General features: G+C 38.7%; 2 protein-coding genes and 1 long non-coding RNA gene across 6 annotated transcripts; 1 reads left to right on the top strand and 2 right to left on the bottom strand.

Moving 5' to 3' along the window:
* Window positions 1–1,110: 1,110 nt before the first annotated feature.
* On the bottom strand, window positions 1,111–3,856 carry LOC127923295 (uncharacterized). Its single transcript, XR_008114001.1, has 3 exons — window positions 3,724–3,856; window positions 3,216–3,631; window positions 1,111–3,163 (listed from the first exon to the last, which is right to left on the bottom strand). It is a non-coding gene; the product is annotated as an uncharacterized LOC127923295 (long non-coding RNA).
* Window positions 3,857–4,175: 319 nt separating this feature from the next.
* Window positions 4,176–23,155, top strand: LOC127923290 (zinc finger protein 791-like). Its single transcript, XM_052507255.1, has 6 exons — window positions 4,176–4,648; window positions 5,016–5,113; window positions 5,266–5,443; window positions 16,543–16,719; window positions 19,713–19,910; window positions 22,660–23,155. The coding sequence occupies exons 1-6, from the start codon at window positions 4,426–4,428 to the stop codon at window positions 23,097–23,099; spliced, it is 1,314 nt and encodes a 437-aa protein (XP_052363215.1). The 5' UTR covers window positions 4,176–4,425; the 3' UTR covers window positions 23,100–23,155.
* A 468-nt stretch (window positions 23,156–23,623) lies between these two features.
* LOC127923294 (ras-related protein Rab-34-like) lies at window positions 23,624–26,540 on the bottom strand. 4 transcript variants are annotated; one of them, XR_008114000.1, is made up of 3 exons: window positions 26,135–26,540; window positions 25,507–25,785; window positions 23,624–25,354 (listed from the first exon to the last, which is right to left on the bottom strand). XR_008114000.1 is itself a non-coding variant. In XM_052507258.1 (3 exons), the coding sequence occupies exons 1-3, from the start codon at window positions 26,348–26,350 to the stop codon at window positions 25,615–25,617; spliced, it is 468 nt and encodes a 155-aa protein (XP_052363218.1). In that variant the 5' UTR covers window positions 26,351–26,540; the 3' UTR covers window positions 23,624–25,614. The 4 variants fall into 4 exon arrangements, 1 of the variants encoding a protein (XP_052363218.1); XR_008113999.1 differs by having other exon boundaries at window positions 25,507–25,812; XR_008113998.1 differs by lacking the exon at window positions 26,135–26,540 and having other exon boundaries at window positions 25,507–25,704; window positions 25,759–25,921.
* Window positions 26,541–26,744: the final 204 nt, after the last annotated feature.

Consider the following 26,744-nt stretch of genomic DNA (forward strand, 5'->3'; position numbering starts at 1 on the left):
CAGTATATACATATGAGATGAGTAATGCATAGACTAAGATACAGTAGAATAGTATAGAATACAGTATATACATATGAGATGAGTAATGCATAGACTAAGATACAGTAGAATAGTATAGAATACAGTATATACATATGAGATGAGTAATGCATAGACTAAGATACAGTAGAATAGTATAGAATACAGTATATACATATGAGATGAGTAATGCATAGACTAAGATACAGTAGAATAGTATAGAATACAGTATATACATATGAGATGAGTAATGCATAGACTAAGATACAGTAGAATAGTATAGAATACAGTATATACATATGAGATGAGTAATGCATAGACTAAGATACAGTAGAATAGTATAGAATACAGTATATACATATGAGATGAGTAATGCATAGACTAAGATACAGTAGAATAGTATAGAATACAGTATATACATATGAGATGAGTAATGCATAGACTAAGATACAGTAGAATAGTATAGAATACAGTATATACATATGAGATGAGTAATGCATAGACTAAGATACAGTAGAATATTTATTAAATGAGATGAGTGTTTCATTCCTTAAAGTGGCCAGTGATTTCTGGACTAAGATCAGTAGAATAGTATAGAATACAGTATACCAATAGGCAGTAGCAGCCTCTAATGTGCTAGTGATGGCTGTACATTGAACAGTCTGCATGAGATATACAGCTAGAATAGTTTACAGTCTCTCGGTCCCAGCTTTATGAGATGACCTCGCCTTCTGGATGATAGCGGGCTAAGATACAGTAGAATAGTATGGTTGATGTTATTTTTGGCCTTCAGTATGGCATCAGGTGCATGGAGGTGAGAGGTTTGAGATAATGCATCGGGAGAGAGACTAAGATACTAGAATAGTATGTGGGCAGTGATACAGTATATCAATTGTGCATCTGTGAGAGAGTAATGCATAGACTAAGATACATTTTACAACTATAGTATACATTATATGCAAGACTAAGATACAGTAGAATGTCAATACAGGTTGCTATGGGGAGCAGTAGAGTAAGATCATGTCCAGAGATACAGTTTTACTCACAGCAGATGAGTACAAGTAGATGATAGAATTTTTCATTTGAAAAGGTGTCTTGAGTGAACTGTGCTAGAGAGGCTGAACGAACTTGACCGTTCCATAGCAACGGGCCGTGACAAGATTCCTGCCAGATTTTCTAAAGGATGCTGCGGTACATTATCACCCCCTGTGGAACTCACATTGTGAATCTGTCTATTTGAACTAGGGGTATTTCCCAGTGAACTAAAACCTGCAAGGGGCATTCCGTTATATAAAAAAAGAGAATCCGTTAGATCATGGAAACTATCGGCCGACTCTCAATCCCGTGTGCTTTATCGAAGGTCGTGGAAAAGATTATGTTCCTTACATTACCTATTATATGAGGTCCAATCGGGCTTCAGGAAATCCCATTCCACCTGACACCCGCCTACTATATCTGACTGACATTACCTATTATATGAGCTCCAATCGGGCTTCAGGAAATGCCATTCCACCTGACACCCGCCTACTATATCTGACTGAGCACATAAGGAAGGAAATAGACAGGAACATTTTGTGGTACGGTTATGTTAGATCTTCAAAAGGCGTTCGATACAGTGGATCATGAGATTCTGTTCATCAAACTAAGAGCCATGGGCTTTAACTTCTTAGGGCTTGGGGGGGCAGCATTGGGAAGTTTGGATTGGCTTTAACAACTTAGCAGTGAATTGGGGTCAGCCCTTACCTGCAAGGAAGAAAACAGATGGTGGAATGTGGATGGGACCTTGTCTAAACCCAAAATCTGGAACTGCGGGGTTCCCCAAGGGCGTATACTGGGTCCACTTTTATTTATATTGTATATAAATGATATGAAATCTGCCTGTACATGTGACCTTTTCCTATATGCAGATGATTCTGCACTGTTGGTTTCCCAAAGACAAAGATATGGTTGAGAAAGCCCTCAGTGTTGAACTTCTGAATGTCAGTAAATGGCAATAATGACAATAAGCTGTCACTTCACCTTGGAAAAACAGAGTCCATCTTGTTCGGTTCCAAAGTGAAACTGAGGAAATTTAAGGTGGTAGTAGGTGACATAGTAGTGGCAGCAAAAGACTATGTTAAGTATCTTGGATGTGTGCCAGATAACCATCTGACAGGGGAGATCATGGCACAAAATGTTATTACCAAAGTGAACCATAAAATTAGGTTCCTGGCTAGAACCTCCAAATATCTGGATAAGAATGCAATGTGGACATTGGCAGGGGCTCTTGTTCAGTGCCACTTTGACTATGCATGCTCTTCCTGAGACAGTAGTGCCCCCCAAGATAATACAAAATAAATTGCAGACAACTTCCAGCACTTACGCATCTTGACTATTCCCACTTTGAAAGCCTTAGATGGCTTAAAGTGGAGGAGCGAGTCGCTCAGATAAAATTGTCTTGTACATCAGATTGTCCACAGTATGGTTCCCAGATACTATTGTAACTACTTTGACTTAGTAATCAAACAAATGTAATCAAATGTATTTTTTAAAGCCCTTCTTACATCAGCTGATGTCACAAAGTGCTGTACAGAAACTCAGCCTATAAAACCCCAAAGAGCAAGCAATGCAGGTGTAGAAGTTATGGCCTATCCATAGCTATTCAACTAGAAAGAGTTAAACTGGCGCTGTTCCTTTTACATTTAAAGTGGTAAAAGGGGAAAGACATGGTTGTTATACTCAGCTGACATTCTGAATAATCTCCCAAATAATTTGGTACTTATAACCGCCATGGGTCAAATTCTCACTGAAAAAAAAAATGGCTAAATTGTAGCATGTCTCAAAAGTGAGTGGTAAGATTAAAGTAGGTGGAGGGGAGAGGGGAATGCCCGGTATGGCATATGGTCTGCCTTTCTGGTGCCTGCTGGTATTATATTGTGATTGTCTTGTGTGTTTATTATATATATATATATCTGTTAAGCATGATTGTGTTATCCTTCATGATTTTCTTAAATTGTATGTGGAGGCGGCAGGGTGGCCTAGTGGTCACCAGCTGGAGCAACCTTATGTATGTGGAGGAGGCAGGGTGGCCTAGTGGTCACCAGCTGGAGCAACCTTATGTATGTGGAGGAGGCAGGGTGGCCTAGTGGTCACCAGCTGGAGCAACCTTATGTATGTGGAGACGGCAGGGTGGCCTCGTGGTCACCAGCTGGAGCAACCTTATGTATGTGGAGGAGGCAGGGTGGCCTAGTGGTCACCAGCTGGAGCAACCTTATGTATGTGGAGGCGGCAGGGTGGCCTAGTGGTCACCAGCTGGAGCAACCTTATGTATGTGGAGGAGGCAGGGTGGCCTAGTGGTCACCAGCTGGAGCAACCTTATGTATGTGGAGGAGGCAGGGTGGCCTAGTGGTCACCAGCTGGAGCAACCTTATGTATGTGGAGGAGGCAGGGTGGCCTAGTGGTCACCAGCTGGAGCAACCTTATGTATGTGGAGGAGGCAGGGTGGCCTAGTGGTCACCAGCTGGAGCAACCTTATGTATGTGGAGGAGGCAGGGTGGCCTAGTGGTCACCAGCTGGAGCAACCTTATGTATGTGGAGGAGGCAGGGTGGCCTAGTGGTCACCAGCTGGAGCAACCTTATGTATGTGGAGGCAGGGTGGCAGTGGTCACCAGCTGGAGCAACCTTATGTATGTGGAGGAGGCAGGGTGGCCAGTGGTCACCAGCAACCTTATGTATGTGGAGGAGGCAGGGTGGCCTAGTGGTCACCAGCTGGAGCAACCTTATGTATGTGGAGGAGGCAGGGTGGCCTAGTGGTCACCAGCTGGAGCAACCTTATGTATGTGGAGGAGGCAGGGTGGCCTAGTGGTCACCAGCAGGGTGGCCTAGTGGGAGCAACCTTATGTATGTGTTTTACAAAGTGTCTATTAAATTCAATCAATATACATGTTCATATTAAGCTTCTACTTCTGTGTACAGGAAAGTATTATTTGTAAGATGGAATAGAAAATATATCTGTTTATTGTTAAATTATTATGACGTTCTTTCCAATACAAAAAGTGTAGTACCTATTGTTTCCAAACTGCGTTACCCACTCCAGCCAGCAGATGGCGATGGGCGTCTTTCAGGTGATGCTTCTTGCGTGACGTATAATGGACTGGACGGACGCTTCTTCAGGAACAACAAGGCGCCAACTCTTTCAACCACCTCGGTAGCCTGCTAGCCAACATAAAACTGAAAGATTGACGCTTTAGACCATGTTAATGTACATTAGCTAATCTCAGTGTTGTAAACGCAGTTCATTTGACGTATCAACTGGTTAACTTTAACCTAATTTGCTTGTTCAATTTGCTAAGTTGTTAAACACTGATACTAGCCGCTAATGCTACCTAGCACTAGGCTAGTCGCTAATGCTAACTAACATCCCTGACCATGAGCTCACTAAACTACTACTCCCCTGCTAAAGAAGAGGAGGTCTGCTGGACGGAGAAAGAAGCTCTGGGACTGAACATTGTCGTGAAAGAAGAAGATGATGTTATTGAGGAAACAGAGGAAGAACATTTTAGAGAGGAAGATGATGCTGTCGCAGTAGAGGTGAAGAAGGAATACGTTTTGAGAGTGAAAGAGGAGGAGACAGAATATCAGATTAACACCAGTGAGTACTGTCTTAAACAGGGGCACAAACTATGCCGTTGTTGAACTAATGTGTGGTTTTAAAGGGGCATTCTACTGAAGTTCTACACTTGAATATGTTATTCAGTACTTTATAAATTATTAAAGGGTCAATCTGCCTTTGGTACATACATTTTGGGGTCTTTTAAATTAGATTTGTTAAATTCTCCACGTGTTCTACATTAAAGTTCTACATTAAAGTGCATCAAAAGGCACCCATTTTTATGGAACTACCCTTTAACATTTGCATTTTAGGGCCTGTTTAGAGAGACTAATGCCTCGTCTAAGACCCTATGATTTTAATATACGGTCATAAGTTAACTATCTGTTTGATGTTCTTGTTCACACAGGAGAGAGACATGACTATCGTGGATCCTCTGGGGAGCCTCAAAAACATCCTGATGCTGACGAGGCAGAGAAGAGTCTCTCCAGATCAGAACACCAGATGGTACAGCTTGGTCTGGTCTAGCATACAGCTTGGTCTGGTCTAGCATACAGCTTGCTCTATCTGGGTCTGGGTTTCTGTAAAGCACTTCATGACAGCGGTGACATCAGCACCCATAATGATATGTGTCTGTGTCCCCTCTTTATGGTTACCAGGACAACGCTAGCCCTTCCACCCTCCCGGAGTCCCCGTGTCGTGCCTCTCCCGGTAGCACCTTACTGCTGGGTATGAAGAGGTTGTCTGTGCTGCTGGTGGACTGCAGGAAAACAACGGGGCTGAGTGGAACTGTGAGAGGAGGAGAAGAGATGAAAGGATCAGATTTGTCACATCAAAGTAAGTGCTGAAGTTTAGTTTGAGCAAATACAACAGATCTGCCCATTGGTATCTGTTACCAGGACAACCAGCAGAGTTCTGTTAGTTGACAGGAAGATAGACTGGTGGATATGGATGTTATGAATATCATAACACTGAAAAAGGATTCTGCCAATGAAAAGAGAGAAACCAATAGACCATATAAAACCTTGATGAAAGTTAGATTTAGAGAAAGAAAACATGTTTCTTAAAAACAGTATAGATGTTACATTGTCTGTCCCAGTCAACCCCCCCCCTATCTTTACTAGACTGTAGAACATACAAACTAAACTCCAGACACTTCAATGTGGTCTGTATTGCTTCATTAACAGCTGATCTACAGGACTTGTTAAACTGGCAAATATATATTTTATAACAAGCTTATTTTTTTGTCTTGGCCTCCATCTCTGTAATGGACAAAATTCATTTCATTTCCTACTTTATCAGGTCAAATGAAGCCTGAACTCCAACATACAGACCTTAACATGACATGGTTTAATATATATATACTATATAGACCTTAACAGAACATGGTTTAATATATATATACTATATAGACCTTAAAGAACATGGTTTAATATATATATACTATATAGACCTTAAAGAACATGGTTTAATATATATATACTATATAGACCTTAAAGAACATGGTTTAATATATATATATACTATATAGACCTTAAAGAACATGGTTTAATATATATATATACTATATAGACCTTAAAGAACATGGTTTAATATATATATACTATATAGACCTTAACAGAACATGGTTTAATATATATATACTATATAGACCTTAAAGAACATGGTTGAATATATATATACTATATAGACCTTAAAGAACATGGTTTAATATATATATACTATATAGACCTTAAAGAACATGGTTTAATATATATATACTATATAGACCTTAAAGAACATGGTTTAATATATATATACTATATAGACCTTAAAGAACATGGTTTAATATATATACTATATAGACCTTAAAGAACATGGTTTAATATATATATACTATATAGACCTTAAAGAACATGGTTTAATATATATATACTATATAGACCTTAAAGAACATGGAACATGGAACATTTAATATATATACTATATAGACCTTAAAGAACATGGTTTAATATATATATACTATATAGACCTTAAAGAACATGGTTTAATATATATATACTATATAGACCTTAACAGAACATGGTTTAATATATATATACTATATAGACCTTAAAGAACATGGTTTAATATATATATACTATATAGACCTTAAAGAACATGGTTTAATATATATATACTATATAGACCTTAAAGAACATGGTTTAATATATATATACTATATAGACCTTAAAGAACATGGTTTAATATATATATACTATATAGACCTTAAAGAACATGGTTTAATATATATATACTATATAGACCTTAAAGAACATGGTTTAATATATATATACTATATAGACCTTAAAGAACATGGTTTAATATATATATACTATATAGACCTTAAAGAACATGGTTTAATATATATATACTATATAGACCTTAAAGAACATGGTTTAATATATATATACTATATAGACCTTAAAGAACAGAACATGGTTTAACATATATATATACTATATAGACCTTAAAGAACATGGTTTAATATATATATACTATATAGACCTTAAAGAACATGGTTTAATATATATATACTATATAGACCTTAAAGAACATGGTTTAATATATATATACTATATAGACCTTAAAGAACATGGTTTAATATATATATACTATATAGACCTTAAAGAACATGGTTTAATATATATATACTATATAGACCTTAAAGAACATGGTTTAATATATATACTATATAGACCTTAAAGAACATGGTTTAATATATATATACTATATAGACCTTAAAGAACATGGTTTAATATATATATACTATATAGACCTTAAAGAACATGGTTTAATATATATACTATATAGACCTTAAAGAACATGGTTTAATATATATATACTATATAGACCTTAAAGAACATGGTTTAATATATATATACTATATAGACCTTAAAGAACATGGTTTAATATATATATACTATATAGACCTTAAAGAACATGGTTTAATATATATATATACTATATAGACCTTAAAGAACATGGTTTAATATATATATACTATATAGACCTTAAAGAACATGGTTTAATATATATATACTATATAGACCTTAAAGAACATGGTTTAATATATATATACTATATAGACCTTAAAGAACATGGTTTAATATATATATACTATATAGACCTTAAAGAACATGGTTTAATATATATATACTATATAGACCTTAAAGAACATGGTTTAATATATATATACTATATAGACCTTAAAGAACATGGTTTAATATATATATACTATATAGACCTTAAAGAACATGGTTTAATATATATACTATATAGACCTTATAGAACATGGTTTAATATATATATACTATATAGACCTTAAAGAACATGGTTGAATATATATATACTATATAGACCTTAACGAACATGGTTTAATATATATACTATATAGACCTTAAAGAACATGGTTTAATATATATATATACTATATAAAGAACATGGTTTAATATATATATATACTATATAGACCTTAAAGAACATGGTTTAATATATATATACTATATAGACCTTAACAGAACATGGTTTAATATATATATATACTATATAGACCTTAAAGAACCTTAAAGAACATGGTTTAATATATATATACTATATAGACCTTAAAGAACATGGTTTTTAATATATATATACTATATAGACCTTAAAGAACATGGTTTAATATATATATACTATATAGACCTTAAAGAACATGGTTTAATATATATATACTATATAGACCTTAAAGAACATGGTTTAATATATATATACTATATAGACCTTAAAGAACATGGTTTAATATATATATACTATATAGACCTTAAAGAACATGGTTTAATATATATATACACTATATAGACCTTAAAGAACATGGTTTAATATATATATACTATATAGACCTTAACGAACATGGTTTAATATATATACTATATAGACCTTAACAGAACATGGTTTAATATATATATACTATATAGACCTTAAAGAACATGGTTTAATATATATATACTATATAGACCTTAAAGAACATGGTTTAATATATATATACTATATAGACCTTAACAGAACATGGTTTAATATATATATACTATATAGACCTTAAAGAACATGGTTTAATATATATACTATATAGACCTTATAGAACATGGTTTAATATATATATATACTATATAGACCTTAAAGAACATGGTTGAATATATATATACTATATAGACCTTAACGAACATGGTTTAATATATATACTATATAGACCTTAAAGAACATGGTTTAATATATATATACTATATAGACCTTAAAGAACATGGTTTAATATATATATACTATATAGACCTTAAAGAACATGGTTTAATATATATATACTATATAGACCTTAAAGAACATGGTTTAATATATATATACTATATAGACCTTAAAGAACATGGTTTAATATATATACTATATAGACCTTAAAGAACATGGTTTAATATATATATACTATATAGACCTTAAAGAACATGGTTTAATATATATATACTATATAGACCTTAAAGAACATGGTTTAATATATATATACTATATAGACCTTAAAGAACATGGTTTAATATATATATACTATATAGACCTTAAAGAACATGGTTTAATATATATTTACTATATAGACCTTAAAGAACATGGTTTAATATATATATACTATATAGACCTTAAAGAACATGGTTTAATATATATATACTATATAGACCTTAAAGAACATGGTTTAATATATATATACTATATAGACCTTAAAGAACATGGTTTAATATATATATACTATATAGACCTTAAAGAACATGGTTTAATATATATATACTATATAGACCTTAAAGAACATGGTTTAATATATATATACTATATAGACCTTAAAGAACATGGTTTAATATATATATACTATATAGACCTTAAAGAACATGGTTTCATTTGGAAATTATTAACTTTATTGATTTCATGTGTAACTGACGACAGTGTGCTGCTAACAGTTTAGTTTCCTCCTCTGTCCCCATACTGGACCCAAACTCATGATCCTCTACTTCTCAACACACGTGACCGTCCTCCTTGATAATGAACTCTATTCAGAGTGCGAGAACCACACACTCACTACAGCACAATAAGGGGTCTGTGTATTTAACAGATGCTGAGATCAGAAACAAATCAGTCCCTTTGTTGCTCTGTTTCAGAGCTGCTTTCTGACGAAGGGAAGCCTTTTCAACTCTAAAGGTGTATTTGGCCATTTAGGCTGCAACAACGATACAGTGGAACCCCCTGATCTGTTGTTTTATGAAGGGTCACCTCCCGGTATAAACACAATACCCCATACTGACCTTATTCTATAAACACAATACCCCATACTGACCTTATTCTATAAACACAATACCCCATACTGACCTTATTCTATAAACACAATACCCCATACTGACCTTATTCTATAAACACAATACCCCATACTGACCTTATTCTATAAACACAATACCCCATACTGACCTTATTCTATAAACACAATACCCCACACTGACCTTATTCTATAAACACAATACTCCATACTGACCTTATTCTATAAACACAATACTGACCTTATTCTATAAACACAATACCCCATACTGACCTTATTCTATAAACACAATACCCCATACTGACCTTATTCTATAAACACAATACCCCATACTGACCTTATTCTATAAACACAATACCCCATACTGACCTTATTCTATAAACACAATACCCCATACTGACCTTATTCTATAAACACAATACCCCATACTGACCTTATTCTATAAACACAATACCCCATACTGACCTTATTCTATAAACACAATACCCCATACTGACCTTATTCTATAAACACAATACCCCATACTGACCTTATTCTATAAACACAATACCCCATACTGACCTTATTCTATAAACACAATACCCCATACTGACCTTATTCTATAAACACAATACCCCATACTGACCTTATTCTATAAACACAATACCCCATACTGACCTTATTCTATAAACACAATACCCCATACTGACCTTATTCTATAAACACAATACCCCATACTGACCTTATTCTATAAACACAATACCCCATACTGACCTTATTCTATAAACACAATACCCCATACTGACCTTATTCTATAAACACAATACCCCATACTGACCTTATTCTATAAACACAATACCCCATACTGACCTTATTCTATAAACACAATACCCCATACTGACCTTATTCTATAAACACAATACCCCACTGACCTTATTCTATAAACACAATACCCCACACTGACCTTATTCTATAAACACAATACCCCATACTGACCTTATTCTATAAACACAATACCCCATACTGACCTTATTCTATAAACACAATACCCCATACTGACCTTATTCTATAAACACAATACCCCATACTGACCTTATTCTATAAACACAATACCCCACACTGACCTTATTCTATAAACACAATACCCCACACTGACCTTATTCTATAAACACAATACCCCACACTGACCTTATTCTATAAACACAATACCCCACACTGACCTTATTCTATAAACACAATACCTTATTCTATAAACACAATACCCCACACTGACCTTATTCTATAAACACAATACCCCACACTGACCTTATTCTATAAACACAATACCCCACACTGACCTTATTCTATAAACACAATACCCCATACTGACCTTATTCTATAAACACAATACCCCCTGACCTTACTGACCTTATTCTATAAACACAATACCCCATACTGACCTTATTCTATAAACACAATACCCCATACTGACCTTATTCTATAAACACAATACCCCATACTGACCTTATTCTATAAACACAATACCCCATACTGACCTTATTCTATAAACACAATACCCCATACTGACCTTATTCTATAAACACAATACCCCATACTGACCTTATTCTATAAACACTATAAATACCCCATACTGACCTTATTCTATAAACACAATACCCCATACTGACCTTATTCTATAAACACAATACCCCATACTGACCTTATTCTATAAACACAATACCCCATACTGACCTTATTCTATAAACACAATACCCCATACTGACCTTATTCTATAAACACAATACCCCATACTGACCTTATTCTATAAACACAATACCCCATACTGACCTTATTCTATAAACACAATACCCCATACTGACCTTATTCTATAAACACAATACCCCATACTGACCTTATTCTATAAACACAATACCCCATACTGACCTTATTCTATAAACACAATACCCCATACTGACCTTATTCTAAAACACAATACCCCATACTGACCTTATTCTAAAAACACAATACCCCATACTGACCTTATTCTATAAACACAATACCCCATACTGACCTTATTCTATAAACACAATACCCCATACTGACCTTATTCTATAAACACAATACCCCATACTGACCTTATTCTATAAACACAATACCCCATACTGACCTTATTCTATAAACACAATACCCCATACTGACCTTATTCTATAAACACAATACCCCATACTGACCTTATTCTATAAACACAATACCCCATACTGACCTTATTCTATAAACACAATACCCCATACTGACCTTATTCTATAAACACAATACCCCATACTGACCAATTATTCTATAAACACAATACCCCATACTGACCTTATTCTATAAACACAATACCCCATACTGACCTTATTCTATAAACACAATACCCCATACTGACCTTATTCTATAAACACAATACCCCATACTGACCTTATTCTATAAACACAATACCCCATACTGACCTTATTCTATAAACACAATACCCCATACTGACCTTATTCTATAAACACAATACCCCATACTGACCTTATTCTATAAACACAATACCCCATACTGACCTTATTCTATAAACACAATACCCCATACTGACCTTATTCTATAAACACAAAACTGACTTATTCTATAAACACAATACCCCATACTGACCTTATTCTATAAACACAATACCCCATACTGACCTTATTCTATAAACACAATACCCCATACTGACCTTATTCTATAAACACAATACCCCATACTGACCTTATTCTATAAACACAATACCCCATACTGACCTTATTCTATAAACACAATACCCCATACTGACCTTATTCTATAAACACAATACCCCATACTGACCTTATTCTATAAACACAATACCCCATACTGACCTTATTCTATAAACACAATGACCTTATTCTATAAACACTGACCTTATTCTATAAACACAATACCCCATACTGACCTTATTCTATAAACACAATACCCCATACTGACCTTATTCTATAAACACAATACCCCATACTGACCTTATTCTATAAACACAATACCCCATACTGACCTTATTCTATAAACACAATACCCCATACTGACCTTATTCTATAAACACAATACCCCATACTGACCTTATTCTATAAACTATAAACACAATACCCCATACTGACCTTATTCTATAAACACAATACCCCATACTGACCTTATTCTATAAACACAAATGATACTGACCTTATTCTATAAACACAATACCCCATACTGACCTTATTCTATAAACACAATACCCCATACTGACCTTATTCTATAAACACAATACCCCACACTGACCTTATTCTATAAACACAATACCCCATACTGACCTTATTCTATAAACACAATACCCACAATACTGACCTTATTCTATAAACACAATACCCCATACTGACCTTATTCTATAAACACAATACCCCATACTGACCTTATTCTATAAACACAATACCCCACACTGACCTTATTCTATAAACACAATACCCCATACTGACCTTATTCTATAAACACAATACCCCACACTGACCTTATTCTATAAACACAATACCCCACACTGACCTTATTCTATAAACACAATACCCCACACTGACCTTATTCTATAAACACAATACCCCACACTGACCTTATTCTATAAACACAATACCCCACACTGACCTTATTCTATAAACACAATACCCCACACTGACCTTATTCTATAAACACAATACCCCATACTGACCTTATTCTATAAAACACAATACCCTATAAACACAATACTGACCTTATTCTATAAACACAATACCCCACCTGATACTGATACCCCACACTGACCTTATTCTATAAAACACACCTTATTCTACCCCATACTGACCTTATTCTATAAACACAATACCCCATACTGACCTTATTCTATAAACACAATACCCCATACTGACCTTATTCTATAAACACAATAAACACCTTATTCTATAAACACAATACCCCATACTGACCTTATTCTATAAACACAATACCCCATACTGACCTTATTCTATAAACACAATACCCCATACTGACCTTATTCTATAAACACAATACCCCATACTGACCTTATTCTATAAACACAATACCCCATACTGACCTTATTCTATAAACACAATACCCCATACTGACCTTATTCTATAAACACAATACCCCATACTGACCTTATTCTATAAACACAATACCCCATACTGACCTTATTCTATAAACACAATACCCCATACTGACCTTATTCTATAAACACAATACCCCATACTGACCTTATTCTATAAACACAATACCCCATACTGACCTTATTCTATAAACACAATACCCCATACTGACCTTATTCTATAAACACAATACCCCATACTGACCTTATTCTATAAACACAATACCCCATACTGACCTTATTCTATAAACACAATACCCCATACTGACCTTATTCTATAAACACAATACCCCATACTGACCTTATTCTATAAACACAATACCCCATACTGACCTTATTCTATAAACACAATACCCCACACTGACCTTATTCTATAAACACAATACCCCATACTGACCTTATTCTATAAACACAATACCCCACACTGACCTTATTCTATAAACACAATACCCCATACTGACCTTATTCTATAAACACAATACCCCATACTGACCTTATTCTATAAACACAATACCCCATACTGACCTTATTCTATAAACACAATACCCCATACTGACCTTATTCTATAAACACAATACCCCATACTGACCTTATTCTATAAACACAATACCCCATACTGACCTTATTCTATAAACACAATACCCCATACTGACCTTATTCTATAAACACAATACCCCATACTGACCTTATTCTATAAACACAATACCCCATACTGACCTTATTCTATAAACACAATACCCCACACTGACCTTATTCTATAAACACAATACCCCACACTGACCTTATTCTATAAACACAATACCCCATACTGACCTTATTCTATAAACACAATACCCCATACTGACCTTATTCTATAAACACAATACCCCACACTGACCTTATTCTATAAACACAATACCCCACACTGACCTTATTCTATAAACACAATACCCCACACTGACCTTATTCTATAAACAAACACAATACCCCATACTGACCTTATTCTATAAACACAATACCCCATACTGACCTTATTCTATAAACACAATACCCCATACTGACCTTATTCTATAAACACAATACCCCATACTGACCTTATTCTATAAACACAATACCCCATACTGACCTTATTCTATAAACACAATACCCCATACTGACCTTATTCTAAAAACACAATACCCCATACTGACCTTATTCTAAAAACACAATTCTATAAACACAATACCCCATACTGACCTTATTCTATAAACACAATACCCCATACTGACCTTATTCTATAAACACAATACCCCATACTGACCTTATTCTATAAACACAATACCCCACACTGACCTTATTCTATAAACACAATACCCCACACTGACCTTATTCTGACTGACCTTATTCTATAAACACAATACCCCACACTGACCTTATTCTATAAACACAATACCCCACACTGACCTTATTCTATAAACACAATACCCCACACTGACCTTATTCTATAAACACAATACCCCACACTGACCTTATTCTATAAACACAATACCCCACACTGACCTTATTCTATAAACACAATACCCCATACTGACCTTATTCTATAAACACAATACCCCATACTGACCTTATTCTATAAACACAATACCCCATACTGACCTTATTCTATAAACACAATACCCCATACTGACCTTATTCTATAAACACAATACCCCATACTGACCTTATTCTATAAAACACAATACTGACCTTATTCTATACTGACCTTATTCTATAAACACAATACCCCATACTGACCTTATTCTATAAACACAATACCCCATACTGACCTTATTCTATAAACACAATACCCCATACTGACCTTATTCTATAAACACAATACCCCATACTGACCTTATTCTATAAACACAATACCCCCACTGACTGACCTTATTCTATAAACACAATACCCCATACTGACCTTATTCTATAAACACAATACCCCATACTGACCTTATTCTATAAACACAATACCCCATACTGACCTTATTCTATAAACACAATACCCCATACTGACCTTATTCTATAAACACAATACCCCATACTGACCTTATTTATTCTATAAACACAATACCCCATACTGACCTTATTCTATAAACACAATACCCCATACTGACCTTATTCTATAAACACAATACCCCATACTGACCTGTGCCACAATTTTAGCAAACACAGAAGGGGGCCTTGAGAACAAAAGTATTCTATCTACCCCACACTGTTTAGAGTTTCAACAACATGAATATCCTATTTCTAGCCTACAATCATCGATGTTATAAACTACTAATGTGAAAACAAAAAAAAATATGACTTTTCTTGCTAATTTTAAGACAATTGTCAAATAATGTTAACATTCATTACAGACGTCAATTGCTGTACAACATCATAGCTACGCTGTTGGCATCACCTTTTACAGTGGACTTCTGCTGTTGTGGGCCTTTAATCATCTGTCTGACTTTGTTGTTCACACAGGAGAGATACGGGACTACCGTGGATCCTCTGGGGAGCCTCAACAACCTCATGATGCTGAAGAGGGGGAGAGAACAAAAGTCTCTCCAGATCAGAACACCTCAATAAACACCTGCAAGAGACCCACAGGGAAGAGAACTCACTGCTGCTCTGACTGTGGGAAGAGATTCACCTCATCAGGCATTACAATTCATCAGAGAATACACACAGGGAGTGGGAACCGTGGATCCTCTGGGGAGCCTCAACATCATGATGCTGAAGAGGGAGGAAGAGTCTTTTAAACACCCGCAGAGACCCACAGGAAGAGAATCTGTGAGCTCATCAGGCATTACAATTCATCAGAGAATACACACAGGGGAGAAATCTTATAGCTGTGATCAATGTGGGAAGAGTTTTTGTCGATCTGGAGAGCTGACAGTGCACCAGAGAACACACACAGGAGAGAAACCCTATAGCTGTGATCAATGTGGGACGAGTTTTACAACATCTGGCTCTCTGACTCAACACCTGAGAACACACACAGGAGAGAAACCTTATAGCTGTGATCAATGTGGGAAGAGTTTTGTTCAATCTGACCAGCTGACACGACACCAGAGAACACACTCAGGAGAGAAACCCTATAGCTGTGATCAATGTGGGAAGAGGTTTGGTCGATCTTGCCATCTGACTCAACACCAGAGAATACACACAGGAGAGAAACCATATATCTGTGATCAATGTGGGAAGAGTTTTGGTCGATCTGGAGAGCTGACAGTTCACCAGAGAACACACACAGGAGAGAAACCCTCTAGCTGTGATCAATGTGGGAAGAGTTTTGGTCAATTTTACCAGCTGACACGACACCAGAGAACACACACAGGAGAGAAACCCTATAGCTGTGATCAATGTGGGAAGAGTTTTAGTCAATCTGGCCAGCTGACACGACACCAGAGAACACACACAGGAGAGAAACCTTACAGCTGTGGTCAATGTGGGAGGAGTTTTAGTCAATCTGGAGATCTGAGAGTGCACAAGAGAATACACACAGGAGAGAAACCTTATAGCTGTGGTCAATGTGGGAAGAGATTTGCTTCATCTGGCCATCTTGTATCACACCAGAGAACACACACAGGAGAGAAACCATATAAAACCATATAGCTGTGATCAATGAAGAAGTTTTTCTTGATTTCAGTGTATTAATGTCACAATGTAGAATGTTTTTTACATTGTAGGAGGAGTATTGTAATGATTTCACAATGTAGAAGCCTAAACGTTTGCCCCCTTATGAATTGATTTCAACATGTTATAGATATTAGCCTCATGGGGACAATCCAGGCTCCGAAATGGAAGAGTACTATATCGGATCAAATCAAATGTATTTAGTTAGCCCTTCTTACATCAGCTGATATCTCAAAGTGCCTAAAACCCCAAACAGCAAGCAATGCAGGTGTAGAAGCACGGTGGCTAGTATAAACTCCCTAGAAAGGCCAAAATCTAGGAAGAAACCTTGAGAGGAACCAGGCTATGAAGGGTGGCCAGCCCTCTTCTGGCTGTGCCGGGTGGAGATTATAACAGAACATGGCCAAGATGTTCAAATGTTCATAAATGACCAACCAGCATGGTCAAATCATAATAATCACAGTAGTTGTCGAGGGTGCAACAGATCAACACCTCTGGAGTAAATGTCAGTTGGCTTTTCATAGCCGATCATTAAGAGTATCTCTTCCGTTCCTGATGTCTCTAGAGAGTTGAAAACAGCAGGTTTGGGACAGGTAGCACATCCGGTGAACAGGTCAGGGTTCCATAGCCGCAGGGAGAACAGTTGAAACTGGAGCAGCAGCACGGCCAGGTGGACTGGGGACAGCAAGGAGTCATCATGCCAGGTAGTCCTGAGGCCTGGTCCTCCGAGAGAGAGAAAGAAAGAGAGAATTAGAGAGAGCATACTTAAATTCACACAGGACACCGGATAAGACAGGAGAAGTACTGCAGATATATCAAACTGACCCTAGCCCCCTGACACAAACTACTGCATCATAAATACTGGAGGCTGAGACAGGAGGGGTCAGGAGACACTGTGGCCCCATCCGATGATACCGGACAGGGCCAAACAGGAAGGATATAACCCCACCCACTTTGCCAAAGCACAGCCCCCACACCGCTAGAGGGATATCTTCAACCACCAACTTACCATCCTGAGACAAGGCCGAGTAAAGCCCACAAAGATCTCCGCCACGGCACAACCCAAGGGGGAGCGCCAACCCAAACAGGAAGATCGTCACTGAAGAGATGAGTCTTCAGTAAAGACTTAAAGGTTGAGACCGAGTCTGCGTCTCTCACATGGATAGGCAGACCATTCCATTAAAATTGAGATCTACAGGAGAAAGCCCTGCCTCCAGCTGTTTGCTTAGAAATTCTAGGGACAATTAGGAGTTGTGTTACACTTACCACATTGGTGACCCACTTGAATGAAAATGCAACACTTCAAAATGTGGCGTGCTGTTTTCTACAAATTGTCCTCTAACCAGGGATGTACTCCCAGGGATGTACTCCCAGATTCCGTGTGGTTTTTGAGCTGTTAGTTTTAACAGGACGTGCAACCTCATCTCTCTCCTCTCTCACAATTTTTTTTAGCATGATATCGATGAGTGATGGCAAATAAGTGTTCCATTCCCTTGTTTAGCGACCCCTATATTTAATGCATCACTCCCAAATGTAGCTGACTCTTCTGCAGGTTGTCCTCTAACCAGGGAGGTAAAATATATCTCCCATTTCCATGTGTTTTTTTTGTTGTGTCAGTTTCAACAGCACGTACAACCTAATTTCCCACCTCATCGATATCAGTGATTTATTGATATTTGTCAAAACAACAGTGTTTCTGGTGCTTGTGCAGTTTATAAGGAGCTTGTTTAAAAAATACCAGTAATATGATTATTGTGGCAGATGTTTGTGTAAATAGCACATGTTATGTTTAGGTTTTCAATTTATCCCCAAACTGTTCCTGCATATTGGTTATTGATTTGGACATGTTAAAACTGTGTTTTGACATTGGGCTATCCCACCAAGCAAAATTATATTGAAAAGATGTTGAAAATATGACAATGCAATCAAATATTTCATATTTACATTTCATGTAACATTTGGTAGTGATATTTATTCATGCAACCAACATGACAATTTTTTGGTACAATTATATTGACATTGTTGCCCTGTTTTTAGAATATCAGGGTTAATTCTCACATGTGCCAAACCAAATGTTCTAGAGCATGATATTGGGGACTGGGCCCAGATCCAACAACATGCCTATCTGAACCCTGAAAAGAGAGAGAAGCTCCGCAGTGAGGTGGAAAGTTATTACGGATATCGCAGGAGTTTCCTCTTGAAATCAGTCCGTGGTAAGGAAAACTTGGTTGCTGATTATCTCTGGGGTGGGCAGTCAAAAAGATTTGTGTTTATTTGGAGTTTTATCTCTTATTCTTTTCCGTATTGAAACTGCACTGTTGGTTAGGGGCTCATAAGGAAGCATTTCACTGTTGTATTCAGTGCATGTGACTAATACAATTTGATCTGAGTTTTGTTTAGGCTCCTTCCAAGGGGACGAGAGTTCTAGAAGCAAGTGAGTTTTAGGAAGACGAGAGTTCTAGAAGCAAGTGAGTTTTAGGAAGACGAGAGTTCTAGAAGCTAGTGAGTTGTAGGATTCTATAGAAAGAAAAAGGAGAAAAAAATAATGATTGTTTATTATTATTTAGGAATAGGTGTTTTTTCTTGTTTTTAATTGTTGACAGCCAGTAGACACCATGTTTATATTGGTGAAGGTGAAGCAGTGTAGTTGATTATAATGTGAAATGGAAGTTGTTTTATGTTGGTGGTGAGCAAACTTGTCCAACAAAAATATAGGATAAATTTGTTGTCTTAAGGGGGAAGGTGATACAGGCTTTGGTTTTTCCATTTATGTTTTGAGGTTGGACTTTAGCACATCTTTCTCGTTAGCATGTTGGACACACTGATTGGTGTCACCTCGTTAGTCAGTATGTGTTACACCTGTGCTGGCTTGTCCATCTCGTTAGTGGGAAGGTGTTTCACCTGAGCTGGTCCAGGTTCTATTTAAGATTGTCTGGCCCAGTGCTCCAGTTGTCTTGATAGATGTGGAGAGTCAACACCTTTAGTTGCTCCACCGTTTCCTATTAAAGATGTTTTTCACTTCAGGTTGAAGCTTCTTTCTGAAGAGAGCTTATTTTTTAAAATGAATCAATACAAGCAAACAAGATCGTTTCCGGGGATTGGTATGGCAAATACCTTACGATTTGCCTGGACTGAAAAGGAGATGGAGCCGTGGAGTAGAGAGACATTTGGAAGGACCATTTTGATGGTATGCCTCAGGATAGAGGTGAAGGAAGTGCTCTGCCTTCAAGGGAACCCGAATGAGAAGGCTTTCGATGTGACGTTTCACAAAGAACAAAAACATGACGAAGTAATGAAGATGGCAAAGGAAGCGGAGAAAACGGGACCCCTGTGCCATTATGCGGTGACCAGCCTGGCTAAGAACAACTTCAGGGTGGTCACTGTAACCATGTACAATCCGCATGTGAAAGATGAAGAGGTGAGGGCCTTTCTGGGGAGGTACATGGACAATGTCTCCTCAGCGAGGTACCTCAGGGACTCCCTGGGTTTCTGGAATGGAAAGAGAGGTTTCCAGGTGTTACTCAGGGAGTCCCCGAAGAGTGTGGATGGCTACCTCCATCCTCCGGCGATGTTCTCCCTGGGGGCTGACAGGGGAACACTCTACTATGCACGTCAGCCCCCGTTCTGCAGGCGTTGTATGGCCTATGGCCATATCCTGGCCTCGTGCAGCGCCAAGAGGTGTAGATTTTGTGGGTCGGAAGAGCACGAGGCCAGGGAATGTGACGAGCCCAAGGCTTGCCACGGGTGTGGCTCAAGAGCACACCTGTGGCGTGATTGCCCGTCTCGTCACAGGTCATACGCGTCTGCAGCTGGGGGATGGGGGGGAGGAAAGAGAGGACGCACGCGGATTGTACGGATGGCACAGGGGAAAGGACGAAGAAGGGAAGAAGGAAGAGGCGAAAAGAAAGAGGAGTGAAGATGGAAAGAAGGAAAAAGAAGGAGAGAAGAAAAAGAAGGTGGAAGAACAGGAAGGAGCGGAGAAGAGGGAGAGTGGGACAGTGGTGCGAGAAGGAGTGGAAGAGGGAGTGGTGACAGTGACGGGGACGGAGGGGGTGGGAGGTGGAGATGGGGGGAAAGGAGTGGGGGACAGCCTGCCAGGCTTCCTCGAGGTCGAAATTAGGGATTTGGTGGAGGATTTAGCGGGGATGGGACGTTGTCTCCCCGCTACCTCCTTCACCAAAGAAGAAAGGGATGAAGAGGGGGAGCTTGGCAGGAAGTGAGAGGGAGGGGGGGCTAAGAGAGTGGCGGGGGTAATTTGTCCTCCCGGTTTGCCTCAGCCCCTTGCATTTTAGGGGATGACTCCAGTGAGGGGTCGGTGGGCTGTTTGCTAGAGGGATCCCAACTCCTGTTTGAGGAGATGGGGTCCCCTACATGCAGCCCCGAGGCAAACAGGGAGGGGGGGATGGTGGGTGGGGAGGGAGGACCCAACACACTGCCTGGGTCATGGGTTGGGATGGAGGACGGGGGGGCGTCAGGACTTTCATAGTACGGCCCCTCTCCCGCTCTTCTCCTACTTTGTCAGCTTCAGATAATAAAGTAGTTTAAAAAAAATACAACTTTCCTGCTGCTTTTTGTTAGTTCGGATCCGGGTGGTAGAACTCCAGGTCCCTTTCGGATCCGGGTGGTAGAACTCCAGGTCCCTTTCGGATCCGGGTGGTAGAACTCCAGGTCCCTTTCTGATCCGGGTGGTAGAACTCCAGGTTCCTTTTGGAACCGGGTGGTAGAACCCCAGGTTCCTTTCGGATCCGGGTGGTAGAACCCCAGGTCTCTTTTCTGAACAGGTCCAACTTCTTTTAGTCACATGACCCGTGAAGACCTCTACTTTCAACCAGGATATCTGGAAAACTTGGGAATTTTGTGAAAAGCTGCCAGGTTTTTTTGCAACCCTAATAGAAATAAAGTTGTATCATATTTCAGGTTTCATTCAGGTCTTTGTTAAACACAATAATATGTCTTTGGCAGGAAAGAGACCAGATTCTCACTCCCGTAGGAAGAGATTCTCCGATAGCGGGAAGAGTCCTTCAGGGAAACCAGAACCAGAGACTCCCAAACCAGCAAGACGACACCACTGTTCCCATTGTGGAAAGAGTTTTATGAAGTTATGGAAGCTTAAAGAGCATGAGAGGACACACACGGGAGAAAAGCCTTACCAATGTTCCCAATGTGGAAAGAGTTTTACCTTGTTAGTTAACATGAAAAGGCATGAGAGAATACACACAGGAGAAAAACCTTACCAATGTTCTCAGTGTGGCAAGAGTTTCACCCAGTTAGGGAGCCTGAAAATACATAACAGAATACACTCTGGAAAGAAGTCTTACCACTGCTCCCAATGTGGGAAGAGTTTTAACCTGTTAAAGCACCTGAAATCACATGAGAGAATAGAGAGGCAGGCTGTGTTCTGACTTGTGTTTTTGTGGGAATTTGTGTTTTTGTTTATGCAACTTGAAGTCATATTGTTTTTATGAAATTTGTGTTTTTGTTTATCACATAAAATCATATTTTTTTATGAAACCTTACATCAAAAATATAAATCTAATTGTTGATATGAAACCTTACTAACATACACCTTAGCCAAATATATTTAAACTCAGTTTTTCACAATTCCTGACATTAAATCCTTGTAAAAATGCCCTGTCTTAGGTCAGTTAGGATCACCACTTTATATTAAGAATGTGAAATGTCAGAATAATAGTAGAGAGAATAATTTATTTCAGCTTTAATTACTTTCATCACATTCCCAGTGGGTCAGAAGTTCACATACACTCAATTAGTATTTGGTAGCATTGCCTTTAAATTGTTTAATTTGGGTCAAACATTTTGGGTAGCCTTCCACAAGCTTCCCACAATAAGTTGGGTGAATTTTGGCCCATTCCTCCTGACAGAGCTGGTGTAACTGAGTCAGGTTTGTAGGCCTCCTTGCTCGCACACTCTTTTTCAGTTCTGCCCACACATTTTCTATAGGATTGAGGTCAGGGCTTTGTAATGGCCACTCCAATACCTTGACTTTGTTGTCCAGTTAAGTAATTTTGCCACAACTTTGGAAGTGTGCTTGGGACCATTGTCCATTTGGAAGACCCGTTTGCAACCAAGCTTTAACTTCCTCCTGACTGATGTCATGAGATGCTGTTTCAATATATCCATATAATTTTCCTTCCTCCTGATGCCATTTATTTAGTGAAGTGCAACAGTCCCTCCTGCAGCAAAGTACCCACACAACATGATTCTGTCACCCCCGTGCTTCACAGTTGGGATGGTGTTCTTCGGCTTGCAAGCCTCCCCCTTTTTCCTCCAAAAATAATGATGGTCATTATGGCCAAACAGTTCTATTTTTGTTTCATCAGACCAGAGGACATTTCTCCAAAAAGTACGATCTTTGTCCCCATGTGCAGTTGCAAACCGTAGTCTGGCTTTTTTATGGCAGTTTTGGAGCAGTGGCTTCTTCCTTGCTGAGCGGCCTTTCAGGTTATGTCAATATAGAACTCGTTTTACTGTGGATATAGATACTTTTGTACCTGTTTCCTCCAGCATCTTCACAAGGTCCTTTGCTGTTGTTCTGGGATTGATTTGCACTTTTCGCACCATAGTACGTTCATCTCTAGGAGACAGAACGCGTCTCCTTCCTGAGCGGTATGACGGCTGCATGGTCCCATGGTGTTTATACTTGCGTACTGTTGTTTGTACAGAACGTGGTACCTTCAGAGAGTACCTGTACCTGCAAAGAGGCACTGAGTTTGAAGGTAGGCCTTGAAATAGATCCACAAAAATGATGTCAATTAGCCTATCAGAAGCTTCTAAAGCCATGACATCATTTTCTGGAATTTTCCAAGCTGTTTAAAGGCAAAGTCAACTTAGTGGATGTAAACTTCTGACCCACTGGAATTGTGATACAGTGAATTATAAGTGAAATAATCTGTCTGTAAACAATTGTTGGAAAAATTACTTGTGTCATGCACAAAGTAGATGTCCTAACTAACAATAAATGTGTGGAGTGGTTGAAAAACTTACGACCTCAACTGTATCTAGGATTCCATGCTGGTCCATAGTCACAGTCAATAACACATCTCTAGGGTTCCATAGTCACAGTCAATAACACATCTCTAGGGTTCCATAGTCACAGTCAATAACACATCTCTAGGGTTCCATAGTCACAGTCAATAACACATCTCTAGGGTTCCATAGTCACAGTCAATAACACATCTCTAGGGTTCCATAGTCACAGTCAATAACACATCTCTAGGGTTCCATAGTCACAGTCAATAACACATCTCTAGGGTTCCATAGTCACAGTCAATAACACATCTCTAGGGTTCCATAGTCACAATCAATAACACATCTCTAGGGTTCCATAGTCACAGTCAATAACACATCTCTAGGGTTCCATAGTCACAGTCAATAACACATCTCTAGGGTTCCATGCTGGTTCTTTACCTTGCACCACACCAAGAGAGCAGTAGAGGGGTACTTCACCTGCACCACACCAAGAGAGCAGTAGAGGGGTACTTCACCTGCACCACACCAAGAGAGCAGCAGAGGAGTACTTCACCTGCACCACACCAAGAGAGCAGTAGAGGGGTACTTCACCTGCACCACACCAAGAGAGCAGTAGAGGAGTACTTCACCTGCACCACACCAAGAGAGCAGTAGAGGGGTACTTCACCTGCACCACACCAAGAGAGCAGCAGAGGGGTACGGCACCTGCACCACACCAAGAGAGCAGTAGAGGGGTACGGCACCTGCACCACACCAAGAGAGCAGCAGAGGGGTACTTCACCTGCACCACACCAAGAGAGCAGCAGAGGGGTACTTCACCTGCACCACACCAAGAGAGCAGTAGAGGGGTACGGCACCTGCACCACACCAAGAGAGCAGCAGCGGCTAATGAACTATTGGTAAAAGTACAACGAGGCCTTCTCTGTTTCAGACGGCTACCCAATGTCCTTGCTCCGGTCCAAACGCCACGCCCACAGACGTTAGTTTCTTCTCCACGATGACTCTGGATCTGAGTACCTCCACGATGACTCTGGATCTGAATACCTCCACGATGACTCTGGATCTGAATACCTCCACGATGACTCTGGATCTGAGTACCTCCACGATGACTCTGGATCTGAGTACCTCCACGATGACTCTGGGTCTGAGTACCTCCACAATGACTCTGGGTCTGAGTACCTCCACAATGACTCTGGGTCTGAGTACCTCCACGATGACTCTGGGTCTGAGTACCTCCACGATGACTCTGGGTCTGAGTACCTCTGGGTCTGAGTACGATGACTCTGGGTCTGAGTACCTCCACGATGACTCTGGGTCTGAGTACCTCCACGATGACTCTGGATCTGAGTACCTCCACGATGACTCTGGATCTGAGTACCTCCACGATGACTCTGGATCTGAGTACTCTGAAACCCTCTGAGTCCACGATGACTCTGGGTCTGAGTACCTCCACGATGACTCTGGATCTGAGTACCTCCACGATGACTCTGGATCTGAGTACCTCCACGATGACTCTGGATCTGAGTACCTCCACGATGACTCTGGATCTGAGTACCTCCACGATGACTCTGGATCTGAGTACCTCCACGATGACTCTGGGTCTGAGTACCTCCACGATGACTCTGGGTCTGAGTACCTCCACGATGACTGGATCTGAATACATGCGTGGTATTACAATACTTACATAAGAGGGGTCATCATTAAGATCAGTGATTTTTTTATTATGAAATTGGTGTTAACAAATGACACAGTCTGATGATTGATGTATTGGGTTGTACTGAATCTCTAGTACAGTTTTTGAAGGCAATCTATACAACGCTCATTTCTGAAACCAGCTTATCATTACCGTTACGAAACCCTCTTGTCATTACCGTTACGAAACCCTCTTGTCGTTACCGTTACGAAACCCTCTTGTCATTACCGTTACGAAACCCTCTTGTCATTACCGTTACGAAAACCTCTTGTCATTACCGTTACGAAAACCTCTTGTCATTACCGTTACGAAACCCTCTTGTCATTACCGTTACGAAACCCTCTTGTCATTACCGTTACGAAAA

The sequence above is a fragment of the Oncorhynchus keta genome, unplaced genomic scaffold, assembly GCF_023373465.1.
Source record: "Oncorhynchus keta strain PuntledgeMale-10-30-2019 unplaced genomic scaffold, Oket_V2 Un_contig_2918_pilon_pilon, whole genome shotgun sequence".
Classification (NCBI taxonomy): domain Eukaryota; kingdom Metazoa; phylum Chordata; class Actinopteri; order Salmoniformes; family Salmonidae; genus Oncorhynchus; species Oncorhynchus keta.

Excerpts from the sequence above, each read along its gene's own strand:
- LOC127923290 (XM_052507255.1), top strand. The coding sequence starts at position 4,426 with ATGAGCTCACTAAACTACTACTCCCCTGCTAAAGAAGAGGAGGTCTGC. Across the intron at positions 5,114-5,265 it reads CCAGATCAGAACACCAGATG|GACAACGCTAGCCCTTCCAC; the intron begins GTACAGCTTGGT and ends TATGGTTACCAG. Across the intron at positions 19,911-22,659 it reads CCTCTTGAAATCAGTCCGTG|GAAAGAGACCAGATTCTCAC; the intron begins GTAAGGAAAACT and ends TGTCTTTGGCAG.
- LOC127923294 (XM_052507258.1), bottom strand. The coding sequence starts at position 26,350 with ATGTATTCAGATCCAGTCATCGTGGAGGTACTCAGACCCAGAGTCATC. Across the intron at positions 26,066-26,134 it reads GATCCAGAGTCATCGTGGAG|GTACTCAGATCCAGAGTCAT; the intron begins GTACTCAGACCC and ends GTCATCGTGGAG. Across the intron at positions 25,813-26,011 it reads GATCCAGAGTCATCGTGGAG|GTACTCAGATCCAGAGTCAT; the intron begins GTACTCAGACCC and ends GTCATCGTGGAG.